Here is a 22,328-nt window from a genome sequence, read left to right on the forward strand (position 1 = left end):
AAGGCTGAGCTGGGCCTGAGGAAGGGTTAAGTGTGTTGCTCATCTGTTTCCCAGCCTCCCAGGATCTAGGGGACAATCAGATGCAGCAGGGAGTCTAGTCAAGCTGGAATTCATATATTGTCCCACAGCAAGCATCTTTTAAAGGAGCAACAGAGCGGGAAAACAGCCAACCATAAAGGTCAGCCTATCACATGCCTAGGTGCAGGTGCCCTATGCTTTACCTAGTGAATACGAGCTGTTCATACAGTGACCTCATCTGGTTCAATCTAGGCAACCAATCATCTTTTTTGTAAACTCAGGACTTGCCCATCTGACTTCCTCTCAGTGCCATCTCTGACTGGCTCATGTGCCCTACAGATAGAGGTTGTACCACTGGAACATTCTGTCGTGCCTTGCTCCCCAGTGTGACACTGACCCTGAAGACCTGAGCTCCACCAGCTCCCCAATGTCTTCCACGAGCTCCTAAGTGTTCCTGTCACGTGGTACCCTTCCCTGATGTTTCTCTGAAGATGAGTTTGAGGTGTGTCATACTGAATTCGTCCTTTTTAAGAATGACTTGTTGCCAGGTGGTGGTGGCACACACCTTTAGTCCCAGCACACAAGAGGCAGAGGCAGGTGGATCTCTGTGAGTTCCAGGCCAGCCAGGTCTACAAAGTGAGTTCCAGGACAACCATGGCTGTTACACAGAGAAACCCTGTCTCGGAAAAAACAACAGAAGAATGAATTGTTTCGGCTTCCTGTCCTTGTGCTGGAGACACAGCTGCATTATCCCGGCATCCCTGTACTAGAAGTCTACTGTGTGTGTCCCTCTGTCCAGCGAGCAAGAGGAAACTGTAGGGAATCATTGTCCTTACAGACTATTAGCCCAGTATTTTAGTCTTCACTGTGGGATGAATGGTGCCCCTCGAGTGTCCCTTCCCAAACTGTGGAAGGCCTAATTCCCAGTATCTGTAATGTGACCTTTTTGGACATGGAGTGATTGTGCACCATCAGGTCAACATGAGACCATTTGTGTGGCTAATGCAATGTGGCTGGTGTAAGAAGCAAGATTGATTGCTCAGTGGGTAGAAGCACTTGCTACACAGTGTCCGTTCCCACCTCGGGTCTTAAAGGTATCCATTAGTCCCTGTCCAAGGCCTGACAACAGTGGACAACCTATGCTTTGGAGAGAGGCTCGCCTCACATTGCAAAGGGATTTCTCCACCATGCACATAAATCTAAGGGTTAAGGTGTGTGTGTATAAATAAGTCCACGCATACCCCAGGGCACTCCAAACACCAATGCTAGGCAATTCCAGCCGGGGAAAACCGTCCATCTTTCATTAACAGCTCCGGTGCTCTGTCTAATATACTTCCTGTATTAACACATGTTTCCCACCACTGACCTAGTAAACTAGTTTTAATAATAACTATAAACAAGAACCAATTTTAAAGCAGAAAAGGGGAACGGGAGAGGCCTCTCTCTCCATGCCCACCTTCTTTTGAACCACTTCCTCACGGAGAGTAACAGTCACCAAATGTGCTTCACTAACTTGCCCTCAAGTCAAGAGTAGCCAACCTAAGCTGGAAGTTTCTGGCCACAAGGTCTCTGTCTTAGGCAGGCTCACGTGCCACCTCTGGACTGCTGGACGGTGGCCAGGAGTGAAGTCACACTGCAACCAAAGTGGAAACTTCCACACCACATTGGTACGGCGAACAGTAGGAATCTTCCAGGCTTCTGTTACTTCCCTTTTCTAAAGCCGAGGATAAAGGATTTACAGGGCAGCAGAGAAGAGGTTACTAGTGCTGGCCCTGGAGATGAGTGTATTCCTGGCTGACTACACTATATAGACCAGGCTGTCCTTGAACTCATGGAGATCCAGCTACCTCTGCATCCTGAGTGTTGGAATTATCTGGCCACACCTTTTTAAGTATATTTTTTGTATGTGCATGCACACACATGAATGTATGTGAAGGTCAAAGGGCCATCGGGTGTCAGTCTTCCCTCCTAGTTTGACTGCTGCATATGCCAAGTCAGCTGCCAACCAACTGCTCCTGTCTCACGGTAGCAGCCAGCACACCAGGCTTTACGTACGTTCTGGGGATTTAAACTCAGATCTTTACATTTGTATGGCAAGCACTGAGTTCTCTCTCCAACCTGTGAATACACACAACACAGATGAACCTCTAGGAGGCAGCCAGACTTGAAAGTGCCTATGATAACTGCACCGATGATACTCAAGGGGAGACAAAACTAGTTGGATATGTGGGATAAGTTTGTCAAGTTTGCTGGGTGTGTGGAATGCTGAATGTCAGTGGGCGCAAACTCCATCTCCAAGTTGTTGAAAGTAGCCTTTTAAAGCCCGGCGTTGGTGGCACACGCCTTTAATCCCAGCACTCCGGAGGCAGAGGCAGGTGGATCTCTGAGTTTGAGACCAGCCTGGTCTACAAGAGCTAGTTCCAGGACAGGCTCCAAAGCCACAGAGAAACCCTGTCTTGAAAAACCAACCAAAAAAAAAAAGAAAAAACAAAGTAGCCTTTTAGGCACTCCACCCCACCCCAGATAGGCTGTCTTCATGAACTAACTAGAACTAGCTCCGTAGACCAGGCTGGCCTCAAAATCAGAGATCCACCTGCTTCTGCCTCCTGAGTGCTGGGATTAAGGATGTGTGCCACCACTGCCCAGTCCTTTTAAGCATCTTGATTACAATTTGCCATTAAATAAACTTGGAAAAAATAGAGTTGTAGGCTCAGAGTCAGTCTGAACTGAATTCAAATCACCCAGTCTGGTCACTGATTCCCTAAACTGCTTTTTGGCTTCCTTAAACCTCAATATCTGAGAAACTATATACAACCCATCAGCTCATGGGTGTGCCTGACAGGCAGAGGTGACGTGGACAGTTCTTAGTTCTAGGGCTGTTACTCAGGCTCTAATATGTGGTAAATCTGAGGTTGCAGAGTCAGTCACCCCCATGATTCTGCCAAGCAAGCACTGCCTTCAATTCTACTGGTGCCTTGTGGCTTCCCTTGTGAAACATTCATCAGCAAGCAGAGTAGCTAGGAGAAAACCCATGTTCTGCTCTAATGCTTTAAGAACAAAGAAGGAAGCAGGATGCTCCAGAGCTACAGGTCTGTTTTGACAGCAGGACAGGAGAACTCAAGTCTTCAAGGAAGTCTGGACGCCTCAGGGCAGAAGGGCAGGTTTTCCTGCAAAGGGCCATGAGTTTGAGTAGGGGTCTTTGCTGTCCTTGAACTCACAGAGAACCACCTGCCTCCCTTAAAGGAGTGCACCACTATACCAGGCTTCTCATGACTTTTTTTTTTTTTTTTTGGATAGGTTTCTCTGTCCCAGGCCTCACTCCAAAGAACATATTTGGCCTTAAACTCACAGGAGATTCACTTGTCTCTGCCACCAGAGTGCTGGGATTAGAGGTGTGGCTGGCTCTTGTTCTCACTTGTAAGCTCTCTCAGCAAACAATTGTGTGTGTTGCTTTCAGCCGTCTTTTGTTGGCCAAGACCTCTGTGGTGGCGAATGACCACCCAAGTGTTCTTTCCTCCATGGCTCTCAGCTCTTTTGGTAGTCCTGATTTCAGGAGCCAGCTTCTCCCAGCTCCAAAGCAGCTGCCTCTTAGAAACATGTGATTTCTCCTTCCACATGGATTGTGGGGAGTTAATTAAGGTTGTCTGGCTTGCCCAACAAAAAGTTCAGACATGGTAATTCATGCTTATAATTCCAGTACTGTGACATGGAGGAGCTCACTGGCCAGACAATCTAACCTAATTTGTAAACTCTAGGTCAATAAGACCCTGCCTCAAAGGAGATTACAACATTTCTCTCAATAACACCCGGTCCCCCAAAATAACCAGGCAGCCATGATGCAAACTATCCGATGCATGCAAATATTTCTTCAGCTATCAGAAACTTGGTATTTTTCAGATGGGGGGGGGTGTGTTCAGAGACCAAGATTCAGCATTATTAAGTTCTCAAATTTATCTCAAGATGGATTTGAACCTGCAATCCTCCTGCCTCAGTCCCCCAGTGCTGGCATAAACAAGTGTAAGCCTTCACCTTGTTTAGGAAAAAATTAAGGCAATGTAGCAATGCCATAGCAGATAACATCCTGACTGGGGTGAGGGTGGGTGGCAGGAGGGAGGAGGAGGGGGAGAGAGAGAGTCTCAAACACAGCTGACTACCAGACAGAGGAATGTGTTTCATTGTTTTACCATTTACCCACAACAACGGATTGTCTATCTCAGCAAGCTGTGTTTGTTTTTTTAGGTGTGAAATATTTTTTGTTGTTGCTGTTTTTAAGGACAGGTTTCTCTGTGTAGCCCCGGCTGTCCTGGAACTCAAGCTGTAGACCAGGCTGGCCTTCAACTAAAGGCATGCGATGCAATACCTGGCTTCTTAGAATTTAAAACAAAACAAAAAACTATTTCTAAATCTCCTCATCTACACTCCAGAGCTAAACCCAAAGTACTTGTAAAGATTTATGAAAAATATTATAGACCACTGAAATGCAATAGATATATAAACCATTCTTGGCAACAACAACAAAACTGGGCAACAGTAAAGACAGGTTTCTTAGATTAAATTACATAAACTTGTGGAAGGAAATACAACTGTAAAGAGTTCACTTGGTAAATTGGCAACTTGAGTGCCCCCACATGACCTTAAACTTGTGATTCACAAGCCTCAGCCCCACAAGTGCTCGGAGGTATCAAGCACTTGTGGGATATCAGGCACATTCCACCATGCTTTTGTTCCTTTTTGCTGTTTTTTTAAAAAAAAGTTTTAAGCTGCACCTGTGCCTATAGACCCAACACCTAGGAGGTTGAGACAGGAAGCTCAAAATTCAAAGGCAGCCAAAGATCTATACCAAGAGCTCAGCTCTAAAATGCAGAACAATCTTGGGTTGCATAGACGGACTGTCTGCTCTTTCACATTCACAAAGGGACAAATTACTGTCATCGAATTTTGGAGACTGCCCCACCACCAAAAGTTGCTGAAAAATTATTTAAACTTGGTTTGGTTGTGCACACCTGTAATCTTAACACTGAGGCGGAGACTCAAGGATCAGCAGTCCACAGTCAGCCTCAGCTACAGAGTGAATCCTAGGTCACCTTGGACTACATGAGACCTTACCCACAAAAGGTGATCTTAATATATACCGTAAATATATCTTAATATTTTGCTAGCTAATATATTGTTTCTCCTGTATTCTAGAAGGACAAAAGGCATTTGTTTAGTAGGTAGTCATTCGTAGGTAATGCAGAAACTGTTGGTTTCATTATATTGGTTACATATTGATTTTATTCAGGCTTGTCAATTAAGAAATACAAACAAGAGACTCTTAGTTGCTTCTACAGGTCCAATTTTTCCTTACAAAGCTGTTAAACACAGCTCTGAAATAGTGGAGTATAGTCAGCAAGAGATTTGGGTAGAGCAACAATTCATCTGAAATCCACAATTATATATTTACTTCCTTTGGTGCCTTGTACAGTAAGGCACTGTTAAGGATGTTACAGAATAGAGGAAAATACCACAGCAAAATAGTTCTAGTAACAACTTACTGAACAAGTTACAGTGTGATGATGGTGGTGGTGATTGTTTCTTTTCATTTTATTATCTTTACAGTAAGTATAGCCTTTATACTCCACACACAAAATAAAACAAGTGCTTATTATGAAATAGTCCCTGCCCGTCCCCCCTCAATATACTGAACATAGCAGTTTAATAGAACAGAAAAATCAAGACAAGTCTGATTTCAAATTTTCAATAAAAAAGCAAAAATATATAATGCAACAGCTGTTCAATTTCCAACTCTAATAGGCCCCAAACAAAACAGCCCTGTATAAGTTTCTCCAGCACACAATCCAGTAGAAATGCTCAACTGTGATCAACTGGTAATTGATGTGAACAGAAGCTTACAACAGAAGTTATATTGCTTCCCTGCCCCTTTTCTCTGACAGTTGGAGGCACGGGTATTAGGAGATACAAAAGAAGAATTTTAAAGAAAAATCCCCAAAGCTGCTGCTGTTTGGGATAGAAAGGAAGACAGTATTTTACAAATGTTCAAAGATTGCAAGGCATTAACACAATTCATTCACTATCACTCCTACTTGCAAGAATAGAGGTCAGCATCTTATTATATAAAACTGTACGTTCAGAACTGTATTACAGGTTCACCAGAAACTATGGATGTAGTTTTAGGCTTTATCAAGGAAAACTGGTTCAGTTCCGATCGTCAGATACTATATATCTAGCCTGTCCCCCTGAATGGCTGTAAACTAAACAATAGCATGTTAACTCCAGAGGAAGCTTAAGGATGGAAGACCACACAGCTATAGTTAGATCTCCCCTGCTTCACGCTCTTCAGAGCTCCTCCTGTCTTCTGATCTGCCATTAGCACTCTCATAGGACCGCTTCTTATCTTTTCGGTCTCGGTCACGAGGTGATCTGTCTCTTGAACTCCTGTCTCTGTCACGTGATGCTAAGTCTTGGTCTCTGAATCTTTCTTTTGAGGATCTGAAAAATATTAATTTGAGGAGCAAAATATGTTGGGACACCCAAAATCCAATGAAAGAATAGGATAAATATTAAGTTTCTGATAGCTGAAGAAACAGATTAGAATACATCTGAGAAGAGAGTTTTTTGACAGAAAAGAGACCTGGGGACACCAAAACAAGATTGGTGGCAACAAATAGCTATAGGTAAAAAGCCTAAACTAAACAATGACTTGCAAATATTCTTAGTATGAGATAACCACGAAGTTTCTCCAATTGATAAAAAAGATATTTAATATAAAAATAATGTAGAGGCAATAGCTTTTAAAAGTAAGATTGCAAATAGGATGGAAATCAATGAGTTAGTACAGAGGTCAGATATTTTGAGCTAAATGAACTGACAATAAAGATTTGGTGTTATAAATCACACACAATGTCAGAGTGTCTTTCTTTTCTATCAACTTTTAAAATGTAAAATGTAAAACCATCCATAGCTTGCTGGCTGTACAAAAACAGGCTACAGCCACATTTGTTCTATAGGCAGCACTTGCAAACCTATGTAACACAACTACTCAATATTATGGCTTTAAGTAACCATGTGCTAATTTTAAAAATCTGCTTTACTCCTCAACTGAATTCACTAAAATCAAAATGGAAGGTATAAAAAACTGATTATACCATAATAAATACTAACTACCCCTAATACTATCCCTATTCTCATACTCATCTTCAAAAAAAGGTACATAAACAAAACACCCTCATATCAGAAATGCAACGGGGGGGGGAGGGGGGGCAACGACAGGACGGGACAAAACAACAAAAGAACCCAAAAGAACACAAAGACATTATATAGACTCTAACTATATTGGTTAGCATAGAGTATATACTTTGAACACCTAAAATGAATTAACAACAAATATTACATTTATTTTGTTCTTTACAGGTGATACAGAATGTTTATACATAATTTATCTCAACAAAGGATTAGAAATACCATCAGAGGCACTGCCAAGTCCTACATTAATACTTTTTTTTTGTTAAGAGTTGGGAATTTAAACCTAGGGCCTCAATATGCTAAGTTTGCATGCTACTAGCCCTGAAAAAGCAATACTTATATGTTTCAGAAAAACATAAGGTAAGATAAAAACACTACTATAACCAGTTTTAAAAATATAGATAAGGAGAGCATTGTAATTTAGATATAAAACAGTCCAAAAGGCTCATGAACTATAGACTTGAAACTGGTGGGTGGTGCTACAGAAAATGCGACGAGGTCATGAAGACAGTAGGTCAATGAACGAATCCACTGTAAGTTCACAGCTAAACAGTCATGAAGGGGTGGATTCTGGCAGGAGGAAACAGCTGAGGAGGAGAGGGTCTTCTTACATTATGTCCCTGACCCCTGTGTGCTCTGTTCCTTCTGGCATCCACAAGGTGAACCACTTTACTCCATTACAGGCTCCTCACCCTCATGCTCTGGTTCACCAGAGGCAATGAACTGAAATCTCACAAAGTGTGAGTTAAAAACTCCTTCCTCTCATAATTGTTTTCAAGTGCTTTGTCATAATACAAAGGTATGGTAACACAGATGATTAAAATAGAAGCTTGAAAACCCACACCACTTGAGAGTTATATGTCTTTGCCCCTTTTTTTTGTTTTCTGAGTCAAGATCTTTCTTCCTAGCCCAAGCTGGCCTCAATCTGTGGCAAGCCTCCTGCCTCAGCCACTAGAGTGTTAGCATTACAGGAGTTCCTGCTAAATAAGCATTTTAAAAAAAAAATGCTTTAAAGAAAGAAGAAAAAAAAAAGTCACACTCCAAGTCTACACAGTCTCTAATAATGATGATAGAAATGATCAATAAAACAATGACATTAGATACTGGCAAGTCCCTGAGGTCAGTGACAGTAACTGAAAAAGATATGAATTAATGTTTGTACAAGATTACAACTGTCCTACATGGTTTGTGTTACTACTGAAAGCCTAATGAGCCAAATATTCCAATTACCTCTATTTATTTGGCAAAGGATTCTGAACCCAAGTAGTCTGACTTTGAAGTCTGTACTACATGACAGATCACCCCAAAAAGCACAAACTTGCTAAAAGTCCTCACTGACCTGTGGGAACTGTTGCCAAGACAAGGTTCAATTAGAAACTCACTTGTAGCAGAGACCAGTACTTCACAGCAAGAGCAAGAAAACAGCAAAATGTCAAGACTTTTAATGCACTCTTTTACCATCAAAAACTAAATTCACATATGTAGCAAAAACTTTTAATAGTTTTACAAAAATAATCTTCTTTTGAACATGCTGAATATGGTGGGAAGTTTTCCTACATAAATAAACTTCACAAGTGCAGGAAGCATCAAGATGACACAATGATAGGACAAGACTGCCCACCCATCCCTCCCATCTTCACTACCAATAAAGATATGTAAGAGAACACCAGAAAAATGACAGCTGGGCAGTTCAACACAGCATCATCCAGATCCTTTATCACCTAGCTACAGTTCTCAGACTTAGTGTGCAGATCTTGAGTCATCAAGAACATTTGAAGACAATGCCTGTTTCTCAACACTGCACTGAGGACAGCCTCCAAATTCCAGTTTCAAAATGTGAGAAAAAGACCTACAGGTATTTTCCTACTTCTTTAATTACAACCATTTATTCACTGATCCATTATCTGAAACCATTTTTAAAAATCACTCTGAAATTCTCATCATCTAAATTTGTAATTCACCCTATGATATCCAGTTTAGCACTTGATAATCTGTGGTCAAGTATGTTCCCACACAGAAAACTCCTTAGAGCACATGAATATGGTTGTTTACATATGCTTTTTTTTTTTTGTTTTTTTGTTTTTTACTATTTTTTAACTAAGCCTAGCACAGAGGAAAGTTACCTAATTCTTAAAGCCAGGCAAGGTGTTATATGTCTATAATCCCAGCACTCAAGAGGAAGCTGAGGCAAAAGGATTATGACTCTGAGGCCAGTGTGGGCTGCAAAAGACCCTGTCTGCCCCAAAACTGACTTTTCCCCTACCCTCCCCCCCCACAAAAAAATAAACCAGTTAGAATCACGTGAAGGTCTACTTAGAACAAGGGCAGAAATATACAAAATAAAATGTTGACTGAAAGCCTAGCCTATTAAGAAACTGAACTTGTGATTTCAGGGAATGGGTAATTCAATCTAAAACAAAGATTTTTGCCAGCTTTCTGTGGATTCAACTATGAACTTTATGTCACAGAAAGCCCAAGACTAGAAACTAGGTACTCCCAAAGTGTTTCTCCCACATAACCTTAAGCAAGGTTATCAAGGAGGGAAAAGTAATTTTAAGTACAATTCAGGCTCCAGGATGATCGTGTGACCTGAGTTTTGGGAACTTACACCCCACTGAATTCTAACCCTTAGTCTGCTCTCACTAGATAATCAGCTCCAGTGTCTGCTCTCATTTTATCTTTTGACGTTTCTTGCTTTACTAAGAAGTGCTATAGCTTCCTCAAAACTCAGAATCTTCCTATCACACTAAACGTGAACACAAAGTGTATGTTTTACACTGCAAATTAAACAACATTGTAGAATGTGTTTGCTCTTTAGAAGGGCACCAGCTCCAAGTTTGGAAAACAGGCAAACAAAGCTAAATAATTCATTTAATGAAAGGACTTCACAGAGCCCCTAATTTGTTAATACATATTGGAAAACAAAGAATCTCCACAACCTCGTTGAGTATTAGTACCTAAAATTACTTGCCTGTAAAATAGTTTGTTTATATCAGCATCCCTCCCACCTCCCCAACAACCCAAGTAAAAGCAAAAACCTCTGCACATACTGGCTCCAATTTCTTACTCTGGCTCACACATAACTCTGCATGAACTACCCATACAATCAGAAAAAAAAATGTATACACCTACAATTGAGTACATATCAATACCAGGTGCAAGTTTCAAACCAATAATCTAAGCATAAGTAACATAAGTAAACAAAAGGCTTAAACATAAAGGTAGCTCTGCATCCTCTGATCGGCACTTCAGTACCTCCTCTTGGATCGCTCTCTGCTTCTATCTCTAGAACTGTGCCGACTTCTCTGGTGGCTGCGGCTGCGGCTGCGGCTACTAGAACGGGACCTGTGGCGATGTCGTTTTTCCCGAGACTTGGATCGAGTCCTCCTCTTGCGTTCTCGAGACATGGAGCGAGATCGGTGTCTGCGATGCTCTCTAGATCTAGATCTACAAGAAAATAATGAAATTATTGTTAGTGCTAAAATTCTTTTTAAAAGAATATACCTTTTTTTCTTCTTAAAAAGTCATGTGTGAGCCAGGCTGTGGCGGCCCATGCTTTTAATCCCAGCACTCAGGAGGCAGAGGCAGATGGATCTCGGTGAGTTTGAGGCTAGCCTGGTCTACAAAGCAAATTCCAGGACAACACTATCTTGAAAAAAAAAAAAAAAAAAAAAAGGGGGGGGGAGTGATGTAGTGATGTGTATATGCATGGACATGTCATGGGACATAAGGAAAGGTCAGGGGATCAGGGGACAGACTTTCTTTCCACAGTGTGAGACCCAAGAACTGAACTCAGGGTATCAGGCTTGATGGTAGGTACCTTTCACCAGTCAGACCATCTTGTCAGGACTGAGATTCAATAGCTATACTTGATGTCAATTAGGGTCTAAATAAACTATACGTACATGGAGATAGATCGCTAGTATAGTAATGACACTAGGATTTCAAAATAAAAAATACAGCACTAATTTTCAGAAGTCAACCAATACTGCATAAGTTTGTCAGTTAACCAGGCATGTAGTGAAGTGGGAAAGTGGAAAATAATATAGAAACGATGAGACAAAAGGATGGATTGTTAAGTCTACTTATGAACAACTACTGCTCTTAAATTTTTACATTAGTATGGGTTTTTGTATACTGATAACAAATTTAAGGTTATTTCCGTTATACTGTACGTATGCTTAGACTCTTATTTAAGATACTGTACCTATGCAACTCATTTTAAAAGGTTATGTAAACTTTTCGTCTTGGAAAGCTATTTAGGATAATAATGAAATACAGGTGAGCAATTAGTCATCTATGTCAATCAAACTCAGTCATGTTAGGCATGCTTTCAAGGTCTAACAGATATTCCAAATAGGTGGTCTTCAAACACTTCAAAGACCTACAGAATATGGCATTTAACCTGTTTTAATAACAACACTTTTCATGACAGCGAGACACATCTGCACCTGGCAGCACCAATGTACCTCATAAAAGGATGATAGGCATCAAAGAACTTGTCTATGGAGTTTTCTTTCAGTGTGCCAACACTAGCCATCTGGGCAAGAAACTGTTCTTGCCTTGACTGTTTAAGTATGCTGTCCAAACTAGACAAGCAGGACACCACAAAAAGTGAATACCAAAATTTACCAAGACAAGGAAAGATAGTCCTTCAAAGTTCCTGCTTTACAAAAATGCCTGTCAAATATTCTAGGCCTGTAGGTCAAAGATAGATGCACCAACGTTACAGATGAACTGTTCAAGCAGCCCCAAGGAAGTTGTTTGCTCTGTGCTTTCTGTTTACTCAAGCAATAGTTTATCCTTCTCAGGTCTGTGATGGAGTTGAAGACAAGATAGTTATAATTACAAATATACCAAATATTTGTATTTGGTACCAAATATACAGGTTGAAAAACATAAAAGCTTAAGTTGCTTATCAGGATGTTTTTAGATCTAGGGAGGTATTTTTAGGATGGTAATACAAGTTATGACAAAAAATGGTTCATGCATAAAACTATGGGCTAAAATACGATAGATAATATAGTAAGTACTTTCTCAAAATTTCCCAAACACAAATGGACTAGACATTGTGGATATAATTCTTACCTGATAATTGTTCTTATTGTATATAGCTTTGTTGTGTTAGTTAAAACCTGTCCTTTTCATTTAGACAAAAGGGGAGAGGGGCTAAAGAGATGGCTCAGAGGTTAAGAGCACTGATGGCTCTTTCAGAGGCCCTGAGTTCAATTCCCAACAAATGGTGGCTCACAACCATCTAATGAGATCTGGTGCTCTATTCTGGTCTGAGGCATACATGCAGGCAGAATAGTGTATACATAATAAATAAATAAATCTTAAAAAAAAAGAAATTAAAAAACAAGGGGGGTGTTATGGGATAAACTTTTTGAACACTGTGAGGATGGGTCACTCTGATTGATTTAATAAAAAGGTGAATGGCCCAATAGCTAGGCAGGACCTCCAGGCACACAGGATGCTGGAAAGAAGGGCAGAGGGGAAGAGACAGAGGAAGTAGAGAAGCAGGATGAACAGTATGTAGAGGAGATAAACGAGCCTGAGACAGCATAGAGATTAATAGAAATAGGTTAAGTTATAAGAACTAGGTAAAAACAAGCCTAAGCTATCAGCCAACCTTTCATACTTAAGTCTCCATGTGGTTATTTGGGAGCTGGCAGGCAGGATGCTAAAGGTTCTCTCAAGAACAAGTGCTCCTGTCCAGTGAGTCATCGCTCTAGCTCATATACACAATTTTTGTTTTGTTTTGTTTGAAACAGGGTTTCTCTGTGTAGCTCTGGAGACCAGGCTGGCCTTGAACTGACAAGAGATCTGCCTGCCTCTGCCTCCCAAGTGCTGGGACTAAAGGCATGCACCGCCACCACCCCAGCTATAAACATGAATTTTAAACCACTTAGCTCCAGTGTGTATTATAATCAACTAAGGTACATATTATAGACTTCAATAAAAGTTTCTTTAACTACACTTACTATGTGTAGCTGTGGATGGCATTGATTTTCTGCCCCTTGGGCAATGGAATTACAGGCAAATACTGGGGTTATAGGGAAACTTGGCTCTGAAGAGAGTATTTCTAAAAAGGGACACAAGAAAGCTGTCTTGTTTAATCCATCTATTATGAGAGAAACATCAACCTATTTACCTATGTATCTGTCATGAGAGACCTGCCTACCTACCTATCTAACACGAGAAAAACAGCACCAGGAATGATGGTACATATATGAAACCCTCACACTTGGAAGGCACAGGTAGGCAGATTGCTATGAGTCTGAGATTAAGCTGGGATATACATGGGAAGACCAGACCAAACAGTGACACCCTGTCTCAAAGTGAAACAGGGTGGGTTAGTAATCAAAAGCACTGGTTATTCTGGAAGGAAATCCAGGTTCAATTCCAGTACCAACATGGTGGCTCACAAGCATCTGTAACTCCAGTTCCAAGGGATCTAGACACTCTCTTATAAACTCCATGGACACTAGGCATGCACATGGTACAGATACATGGAGATAAAATACCATACACTGATAAAATAATCTGAAAGAAAAAAAAATCTACTCAAAAGATGTTTCATCAAATGGTATTTAACCCATTCATTTTGAACTAGTTAACCTATTTCTACCTATTTCATCTAATAAGTAATTTAATTCAACTTTTTTAAATGTCTAGATAATAATTATTCATGTAAAATATATTTACTAGGTACGAGCAGTCTTGCCCATAAGCTAGTAGTAAACGCTGTTGATCTAGCCGGTGGCTCACAACCATCCATTATGAGATATGGTGCCCTCTTCTGGTGTGCAGATATACATGGAAGCAGAATGTTGTATACATAATAAATAAATAAAATCTTTAAAAAAAGAAAAAAAAAGAGGAGCTTACTAAACACACACACACACACACACACACACACACACACACACACACACACACACGGTACATAGCCCATTGCAACTTTTTAGTTACAAGGGAAAAAGAACAGTAAAATCAAATCAAGTCTCTGGACTGTTGGAGTATATAGTCTAGAAACAAGTATCTAGAGATCTACCTCTAGTAAAGAAATAAATAAATGAAGAAATGGGTAGTAATAGTTTATATAAAGCAGGCAGTAAAGGATTTTCTGACAGGATGGCATTTCAGCAAAGATTGAAAAAGAGAAGAAACAAATCAGTCCACTTAGAGAAGGGCACCCAGATATAAAGTTCTGCCATGAGAGCAAGTTCAACATATTGAAGGCACAGAAGAAACCTATCTGACTACAATGAAGGGAATCAACAGGACCAACATAAAGGATCAAGTGTTTCATCATTCTAACCAGGAAGCTAAGTGGCCTATTACATAAAGTAAATGGGGAAGTATTTTTGTGTGACAAGAAATATAAACAACTATCTCAGGATACACTGGAACACATACATAAACACCCCACTAAGGATTTAAGAGTCAGATGTGGTGGTACACAACTATAATCTCATCATTAAGAATACAAAAGTAGAAGGATAATGAATTCAAATAAGACCCTGCCTGGAAAAACAATTAACTAGGTATGTTGACACATGCCTGATACCATCCTAACAGGTCCAGAAGACAAACTGGAGCCAACCAGGGCTACACAGTATCAAAAACAAAACCCATACAGTAACAACAAAATCCCCAGCTAGCTGGCTAACCTATTTGTATTGCCAACTGATATGTTGGGATATCCTTTTTGTGTTGTTGTTTTTTTAAATGGACTACTCAAATTGATTTATTTTTTCAAACTGCCTTTAAAGAAAAAAAAATAAAAAATAAAAAATCCTGGGCTGGAAATATCCTGGGCTGCTCAGAGGTTAAGAACACTGGCTATTCTTCCAGAGGACCCAGGTTCAATTCCTAGCACCCACATGGCAGCTTGTAACTGTCTAACTCTAAAATCTGACACCCTCACACAGACATACATTCAGGTAAAACATAAAATAAAAAATTAAATAAAAATATCCTGTCATACTTACTGAATTTCTAGAAGATTTTTAAAGAAACATAAAGATCAAGCCTGAACTAACAGAGTCAGTGATAATTTCTTTTTTGTTTTTTGAGACAGGGTTTCTCTGTGTAGCCCTGGCTGTCCTGCAACTCGCCTATACCTCCTAAGTGCTGGGATTAAGGTGTGCGCCACCACTGCCTGGCTCAGCTCAGTCAGTGATAATTTATTAATTCTCATTGAAATTTAAGAGATACATAATCTAAAAAACATACATTTGAAAAAAATACAACTTCACTATTTTAACCATCTTCTACAGCACCTACCTTTTGGGATTCTTGCTATGTGAACGGGACCTAAAAAAAGAATATCTACTTTTAGAAAAGTGACTATATAAATTTTTTAAGCTGGCACAATGTGCTTCTAAATGACATTCTTCTTGAGTTCTGACTTTCATGTTACCTTCTACAAAAACAAGGCATATACTTATGCATCAGTGTCTCCACACAGGGGAAAAAAACTGCAGAATTCTCTGCCTTGTCACAGAAGTTTCAACTAGATACCCGACTTAGGAAAGAATATACTTCTGGAGACAAACTAAAACAACAGAAACAAACACCTATTTTTTTTCTATATGTTTCAAACTGTGCTTTGTCTTCTGGGAACAAAGAAAAATGTCTCAAGATCTAAAATGCCCATTTTTCACCTACAACCTCATACTATAGTACCAGAAAGATGAACTCAACTTTACATCTTTGTCCACTGACATGAATTGTATTCTTTAATTCTTTAATTCTTTAAAAGGAGAAAGTGTGTGAGTGAGTGTGTGTGTGTGTGTGTGTGTGTGGGTGTGTGTGTGTGTGTGTGTGTACACGTGAACATGAGTATGCAAGACTCATAAGGCTAGAAGCATTGGATCCCCTGAAGCTGGAGTCACAGAACATTGTTACTTGCCCAATGTGTATGCTGGCAAACTGAACTCAGTTCCTCTGGAAGAGCAGTACATGTTCTAAATCACTAAGCCAACTCTCTCCAAAATGATTGTAGTGCCACCTTGCCTTGCCAGTGAACTTGTGGTGGTGGCCACACCCTCTGGGTGTGGTTTCAGGTGCAGATGTGACCCCATTATAAGGTAGAGAAGATGCTGCCCTTCTGATGCTCTCCACAAGCATGAGGCAGCTGGTCTTCCACATTATAATGGATCACCTGAAACCAAAAGGTGTGCCAACCACCACAAGTTCACTGGCAAGCTGCCACTACAATTATGTTCTTCATTTTTTAAAAACTGTGTGTTTGTCTGAATATGTGTGTGTTAACCACGTGCGTGTCTGAAGTTAAAAGAGGCTGGATCCCAGAACTGGAGATATGGATCACTGTGAGCCACCCATGTGGGTGCTGCTGTTAAACTGCTGAGCCATCTCTCTCCCACCTCCAAATGATGTATCACAACTCTTGACATTTTCCAGTACAGTGTTAGCACTCAATAAACAATTCCATCATCAGTACAACACTTCATGGGTTTAGTGTGTGTGCATATTTTAAAGTATGCTTTGGGCTGTATTAACATGTTTTTATCCATTCACTATCTGTGCAACCAGGGAAAATGTATATATCCTCCTTTAGTTTAATCTATCAATTTTAAGACAGGAATAGCAATATAAATGTCATTACATATGAAATGTCCCACAAAAAGTTAATGTGCTGATGATCTGATCAACTGGTACTTCTAATCATCCAGAGCTAATTGGATCATAAGGACTCTTGCCCAATCAAAGGATAAATTAATCTACATTTTTTTTCAAAATGTGTGCATGTATACCCGATGCATGTGGATACCTGTGAAAGCCAGGTGTTGGATCCCATGGAGTTGGAGTTATAAGCAGTTGTGAACTGCTCAATGGGGCTGCTGGGAATTGAACTCAGTCTCCTGAAAGAGCAGCGATTACCCTTAGCCATATCTCCAGCCCCAAAAACAGATCCTTAATTTGATGGTACTGTTGCTGGGTCATAGAAACCAGTAGGTGAGACCTAGTTCAAAGAAGCAGGTTCTCTGAAGGGAGACTCTTGCTGGACCTATCCTGTCAAGTCACTATGCTTGCTGACCTTGCAGAAAGCAGCTTTTCTCTACCATGAGCCTTTGTATCTTTCAGTCACTATGATGTTCTGTTTAACCACAGGCCCACAGCAATGGAACCAGTAAACCAGGTGCTGAAACTTCTGACTCCATGAGTCTAAATAAACCTTTCTTCTTTTAAACTGTTTTCTCAAGTATTTTCATTTTTTTTATAAGTATTTTCTAACACCAGATAAACTAAGGCAAATTTCTTAACACAGAGCCTGACATATAAATAGCTAGCAAGTGACATACACTTTTAGTTGATTATATCAGGAGCAATAAAAAACCAGCCTGTATAATTTTATACTATTTTCTAACTTCTTATGAACATATTTACAGTACTAACTCAATTTCATAGCTCTTAAAAGGAAAAAACTGCTTCAACTTTTGTTTTGTTTTGAGCCAGTCTTATACTATACGCCAGGTTAGTTCTGAACTAGGTATTCTGAGTGCTGAGATTACAGATATGAACCAAAACACCTGCTTTGTTTTTTTAGGGATGAGGACTCACTATATAACTCTACATAGCCCAAGCAAGCCTCAAGGGTACAGATCCTCTAACTTCAGATTGCTATGTGCTGGAATTACAGGTATGCACCACCGTGCCCAGCTAAATATTTCTCCAATAGTGTTACACTTGCAATCAAAAGGAGTAAGAGATGATCGACTTTCTCCTTTCTCACCATCTACAGATACTATAGCCCTATAAAAAAAAAAAAAAAAAAAGTGAGGTGGCAGGCAGTGGTGCCACACACCTGTAATCCCACACTTGGGAGGCAGAGGCAAGGGGATTTCTGTGAGTTGGAAGCCAACCTGGTCTACAGAGCAAAGAGCAGTACAGCCAGGACTACATAGAGAAACACTGTCATTTGAAAGAGAGGTTATCTGACTATCTCAGTTGAATCTTAAATTGAGAATTCTGACACTATATAAAATGCTCATCTAAATGATGCCACACTGAATAATAGCCCTAGAAAAACACAGCCTAGGTCTGAGCAAAGTGACAAGTGCTAGCACCAAGGCAGTTGGCCTGAGTTACTCAACAAAACCTAGGCTCAACAACCAAGTAAGGTAGATATGGTGACACACATTCCTTTAAGAGTTACGGGTGGCGGGGGGTGGAGGAACGACGGGACGGACGGACCTTGGGCCACGAGGCGCTGGAGAGATGGTTTGGAGATTAAGAGGATCTGAGTTCAATTCCCAGCAACCACATGGTGGCTCACAACCATCTATAATGAGATCTGGTGTCTTCCTCTGGTGTGCAAGGAGACATGTAGATAACTGTATACATAATAAATAAAATTTACAGAGGATAACTTACAGAGGATAACCTCTGTAAATTCAAGGCCAGTCCGATCTACAGAGAGTTCCAGAACAGCTAGGGATACAGAGACCTTGTCTCAGTAGTAGTAGTAGTAGTAGTAGTAGTAGTAATAATAATAATAATAATAATAATAATAATAATAATAATAATAATAATAGCAATAATAATGCAACAAGAGACCTTGCCTCAGTAACTTGAAAGACAAGAACCAATTCCAGAAAAAGTCCTCTGACTTACACATACCCCACTACACAAAGATACTAATACCCCCCCCCACAAAAACAGAAAAAAAATGGGGTGGGGGTAGCACACAACCTCAGCATACACTACAAAGAGGTTAAGTCCTAAAATAAAACCTGTTAAATGGGAAAAAAAATCAGGGAGAGAGAAATGGGGGAGAGGGTGAGACAGTAAGAGAAAGAAAAAGGATTTCTCAAAACAGCAGCAGTGTACTGTTTTGTCCTCAAAATGAAAAAAGACTGCCAGTGAAGTGGCCCAGTGAAAAGGCCTTGCCATAAAAGCCTGGGGGCCTCAGTTCAGCTCCCATGGTGAATGTCCTGACTTCCACTTGAGCAGTGTGAGACCCACTTGTCTGCCATGTGTGAGCAAGTGCACGAGCACGCTGGTACCCAGAGCTGTGACACAAAGTAAAGCTCACCTAAACTGAGAATAATATGCTCAGAGCTTTTGAGGAAGCACAAACAATAATTATCACAGGGACTCACATTATCTCTGAAAGAATATATTTAAGTTCCCAAGATACATTTCATGACTGTGATAACATGAAGGGCTAATGGCTGACTGTGAGGGCGGATGAATGCAATCAGGGGAGCACGATAAACCAACAGAGGCAAGTTTCTTTGTGGCATGTGCTTAAACATGTTGCCAATGGCAACACTGATTTATAAGGATGTTTAAACACTCTAAATATGAAAATACTCAATTTAGCAATCAATGAGTTAATATAAACAGACTTGCTGTGTCAAGTTAATGAATTCTTATAATCTATGGCAAAAATGGGTGTGGTGGCATAGGGGAGGAAGGGGCCAGCCAGGACCACACGGATAAACCCTGTTTTGAAAAGCAATACAAAAGACAAAATAATAACAATAATGATGATGATGACAATAATTGCTGACACCCACAACTTGAGAAAGTAGTAATAGCTTAATATAAAATTAAAAGCTCCAAATGTTTCCTCAAAAAGCATAAAAGGTGGCATACTGGAGTGTTTGTCTAGCATGCACCAAGCCTGGGCTCAAGACCCAACACCACCAGCAAAAAGAAACAAAAGACCACACACAGTTCCTCACTAAGAAGCTACAAAATGAATATATATAAAATACCAGTATAAAATACCAATGAGTAGTAAGAGGTTTTACTGTAATTCATCCAACCCAAAGACATGAGACAGCCCTTACTCACTTCTCCACAATCTTTACAAGTCCCATCAGTTCAGTAGACTGCCTAAAAGCCCTGAAAGGCTGAACACCCCAGCATGAAAATGGGAAATCCAGACATGATACTCAAAAACTGTGGTTTCCGGATCATTACAGATTTTTTAATTAGCGATGCTGGTAAGGCTTGTTTACTCACAGGCTCTCTAATTCACAAACTCCACATTTTGAAACATTTCTGATTTAAAGCATTTCGGATAAATATAAGCTATTGAATTTGTATTATTTCTATCAAAATGGTTTTGCTTTTGTTTATTTGTTTTCTGAGACACTGTTTCTCTGTCGCGCTGGCTGTCCTAAAACACACTATGAGGACCAGGCTGGCCTCAAATTCACAGAGACTGCCTGCCTCTGTTTCCTGATTCCGGGGATTAAAGGCGTGCGCCACCACAGCCCAGCCTTACAACTCTTTTGATTAGCTTTTTCTAAAGCTCTGACCGTCTTATTCTGTCTTCATGTCAAGTAGTATCTCTAATTGGTTTTTAAATTGTTACATTTTAATTTATTCTCTTTTGTCACCCATACAGTACACAATACCATGCTCTTAGAAGTCAGGGGACAACTTTTGGGAACTGGTTTGTCTTCCACTTTGTGGGTCTCTGGGATTGAGAGCGACAATGCCCAGCTTGCATGGTAACATTTTTGAAAGGCAAGAATTTCAGAATTTCCATGCCCAGAACCAGTTCAATTACATCTTCAAAACATATTTCCTTCAGGCTGAAGACTGAGCTTCAAACACACGCACTATTTCTGACACTGTACAAACCTCCTCAGTTTCTCCCGTTCTTCTCTCTCCCTCTCTTCTCTTCGTTTCAGACGTTCCTGGTTTCTTTTCTCCTGCTTCTCAGCTACAACTCTCTTTAAAATGAAATAATTTAAAAATCAGTTGTAAGTTTACTGGGCAAATCCGTAATTATCTTTACCTTAAACTATATCTGGTTTCCCATATAGTAAAATTAGCATAATTTAAAATTTTGTCAAATTTTAAATTGACTCAATTTAAAATTAGACTCAAATTGGCTTTCCAGAACTGTGGAAAACATGTTAACACTTCATTTTTCACTATGATTTCTTTTTTTCAAGCATGAAAGGCAAGCATGCTACCACAGAGCTTCAGCCCTGCCCCCATCATTCCTTAATGATATTTAAAAAAGAAAACAAAAACAAAACCACAGGCTTGAGAGATGGCTCAAAGGTTAAGAGCATTCATTAACTGTTCTTTCAGAGGTTCCGAGTTCAACTCCCAACAACCACATGGTGGCTCACAACATGTATAAGATCTGAAGCCTTATTCTGGCATGCAGGCAAACAATCAAACAGAACACTGTATAATAAATAAATGAATCATAAAAAAAAAAAATCACATCCACTTGACCTTCCCTGTCTCTCAGCATTAGCATACATTTTAAACGGCTTCACTATTGCTGAATCAGAACAAACAGTACTATTCAAAAACTAAGTGTAACTACAGTGGTTAAAGACAAGCTGAGACAAGAGAGCTGCCAGCAGTTCAAGACCAGCCAGAGCTACACATTGAGACCTTGCTAATGAAACCAAAAGAAAAATAACAGAACCAGGTTAACAAGGATAAAGTGAGAAATATTAATTTATACAAGGTACCTTTAATTCTTCGAGCTTTTCTCTTATTTCAATAAATCCCAGGTGCAGTTTACCCCCAAAATGATCAGCAAGTCGCCTGTCATTATCATGAAGACCTAAATATGCAGAACAGACTTCACAGACTCGAAGTTTCTGCTGCTGGAAACTGGAAGCTGGCATAGAATTTCGATAAACTTCCTAAAAAAGTGAGAAAAAAAATCTCACAAATGACCTTAAAAGTTCTATAAGAAAATAAACTATATACACAAAGAATGTTTTCTAATAAATTCTTTGAGAGAGCACTCTGGTGAAGGCCAAAGCTTCACCTACCCTTTACTCCCCCAGTCCCCAAGACAACCCATGAAAGAAAACGTTAACCTCCATAAGGGTTCTGATGACTTGTTCCAAAATGTTTTCGTCAGTGAACAAAACACACTGGTAAACTTGCCAACCCACTATCCTCTTTTCCTTTACAAAGATAATTGTGGATTTTTTTTAAAGCAGTTAAAAATATTTTTTCCAAGAGTCTTTGTAGTTCAGCTAGGATGATACTGATTTAAAAAAAAAAGAAAAAGAAAAGAAAGAAAAAAGCTGGACATAATG

At 39.9% G+C, this 22,328-nt stretch overlaps 1 protein-coding gene across 14 annotated transcripts in view; it reads right to left on the bottom strand.

Moving 5' to 3' along the window:
• Positions 1–5,264: 5,264 nt before the first annotated feature.
• Positions 5,265–22,328, bottom strand: part of LOC100767953 (putative RNA-binding protein Luc7-like 2) — a 56,745-nt gene continuing 39,681 nt past the window's right edge. For 11 of the 14 annotated variants that reach the window (XM_035451227.1, XM_035451226.1, XM_035451225.1 and 8 more), the window contains 5 exons: positions 21,747–21,923; positions 20,893–20,984; positions 15,553–15,582; positions 10,516–10,707; positions 5,265–6,507 (listed from right to left, as the gene is read on the bottom strand). In XM_035451227.1, coding sequence (XP_035307118.1) covers positions 6,330–6,507; positions 10,516–10,707; positions 15,553–15,582; positions 20,893–20,984; positions 21,747–21,923 — 669 coding nt within the window. In that variant the 3' untranslated portion in view covers positions 5,265–6,329. The remainder of the gene's footprint in view (positions 6,508–10,515; positions 10,708–15,552; positions 15,583–20,892; positions 20,985–21,746; positions 21,924–22,328) is intronic. The other 3 variants (XM_027391491.2, XM_027391483.2, XM_027391482.2) reach the window with 2 other exon arrangements.

The sequence above is a fragment of the Cricetulus griseus genome, assembly GCF_003668045.3.
Source record: "Cricetulus griseus strain 17A/GY chromosome 1 unlocalized genomic scaffold, alternate assembly CriGri-PICRH-1.0 chr1_0, whole genome shotgun sequence".
In the NCBI taxonomy this organism is placed as follows: domain Eukaryota; kingdom Metazoa; phylum Chordata; class Mammalia; order Rodentia; family Cricetidae; genus Cricetulus; species Cricetulus griseus.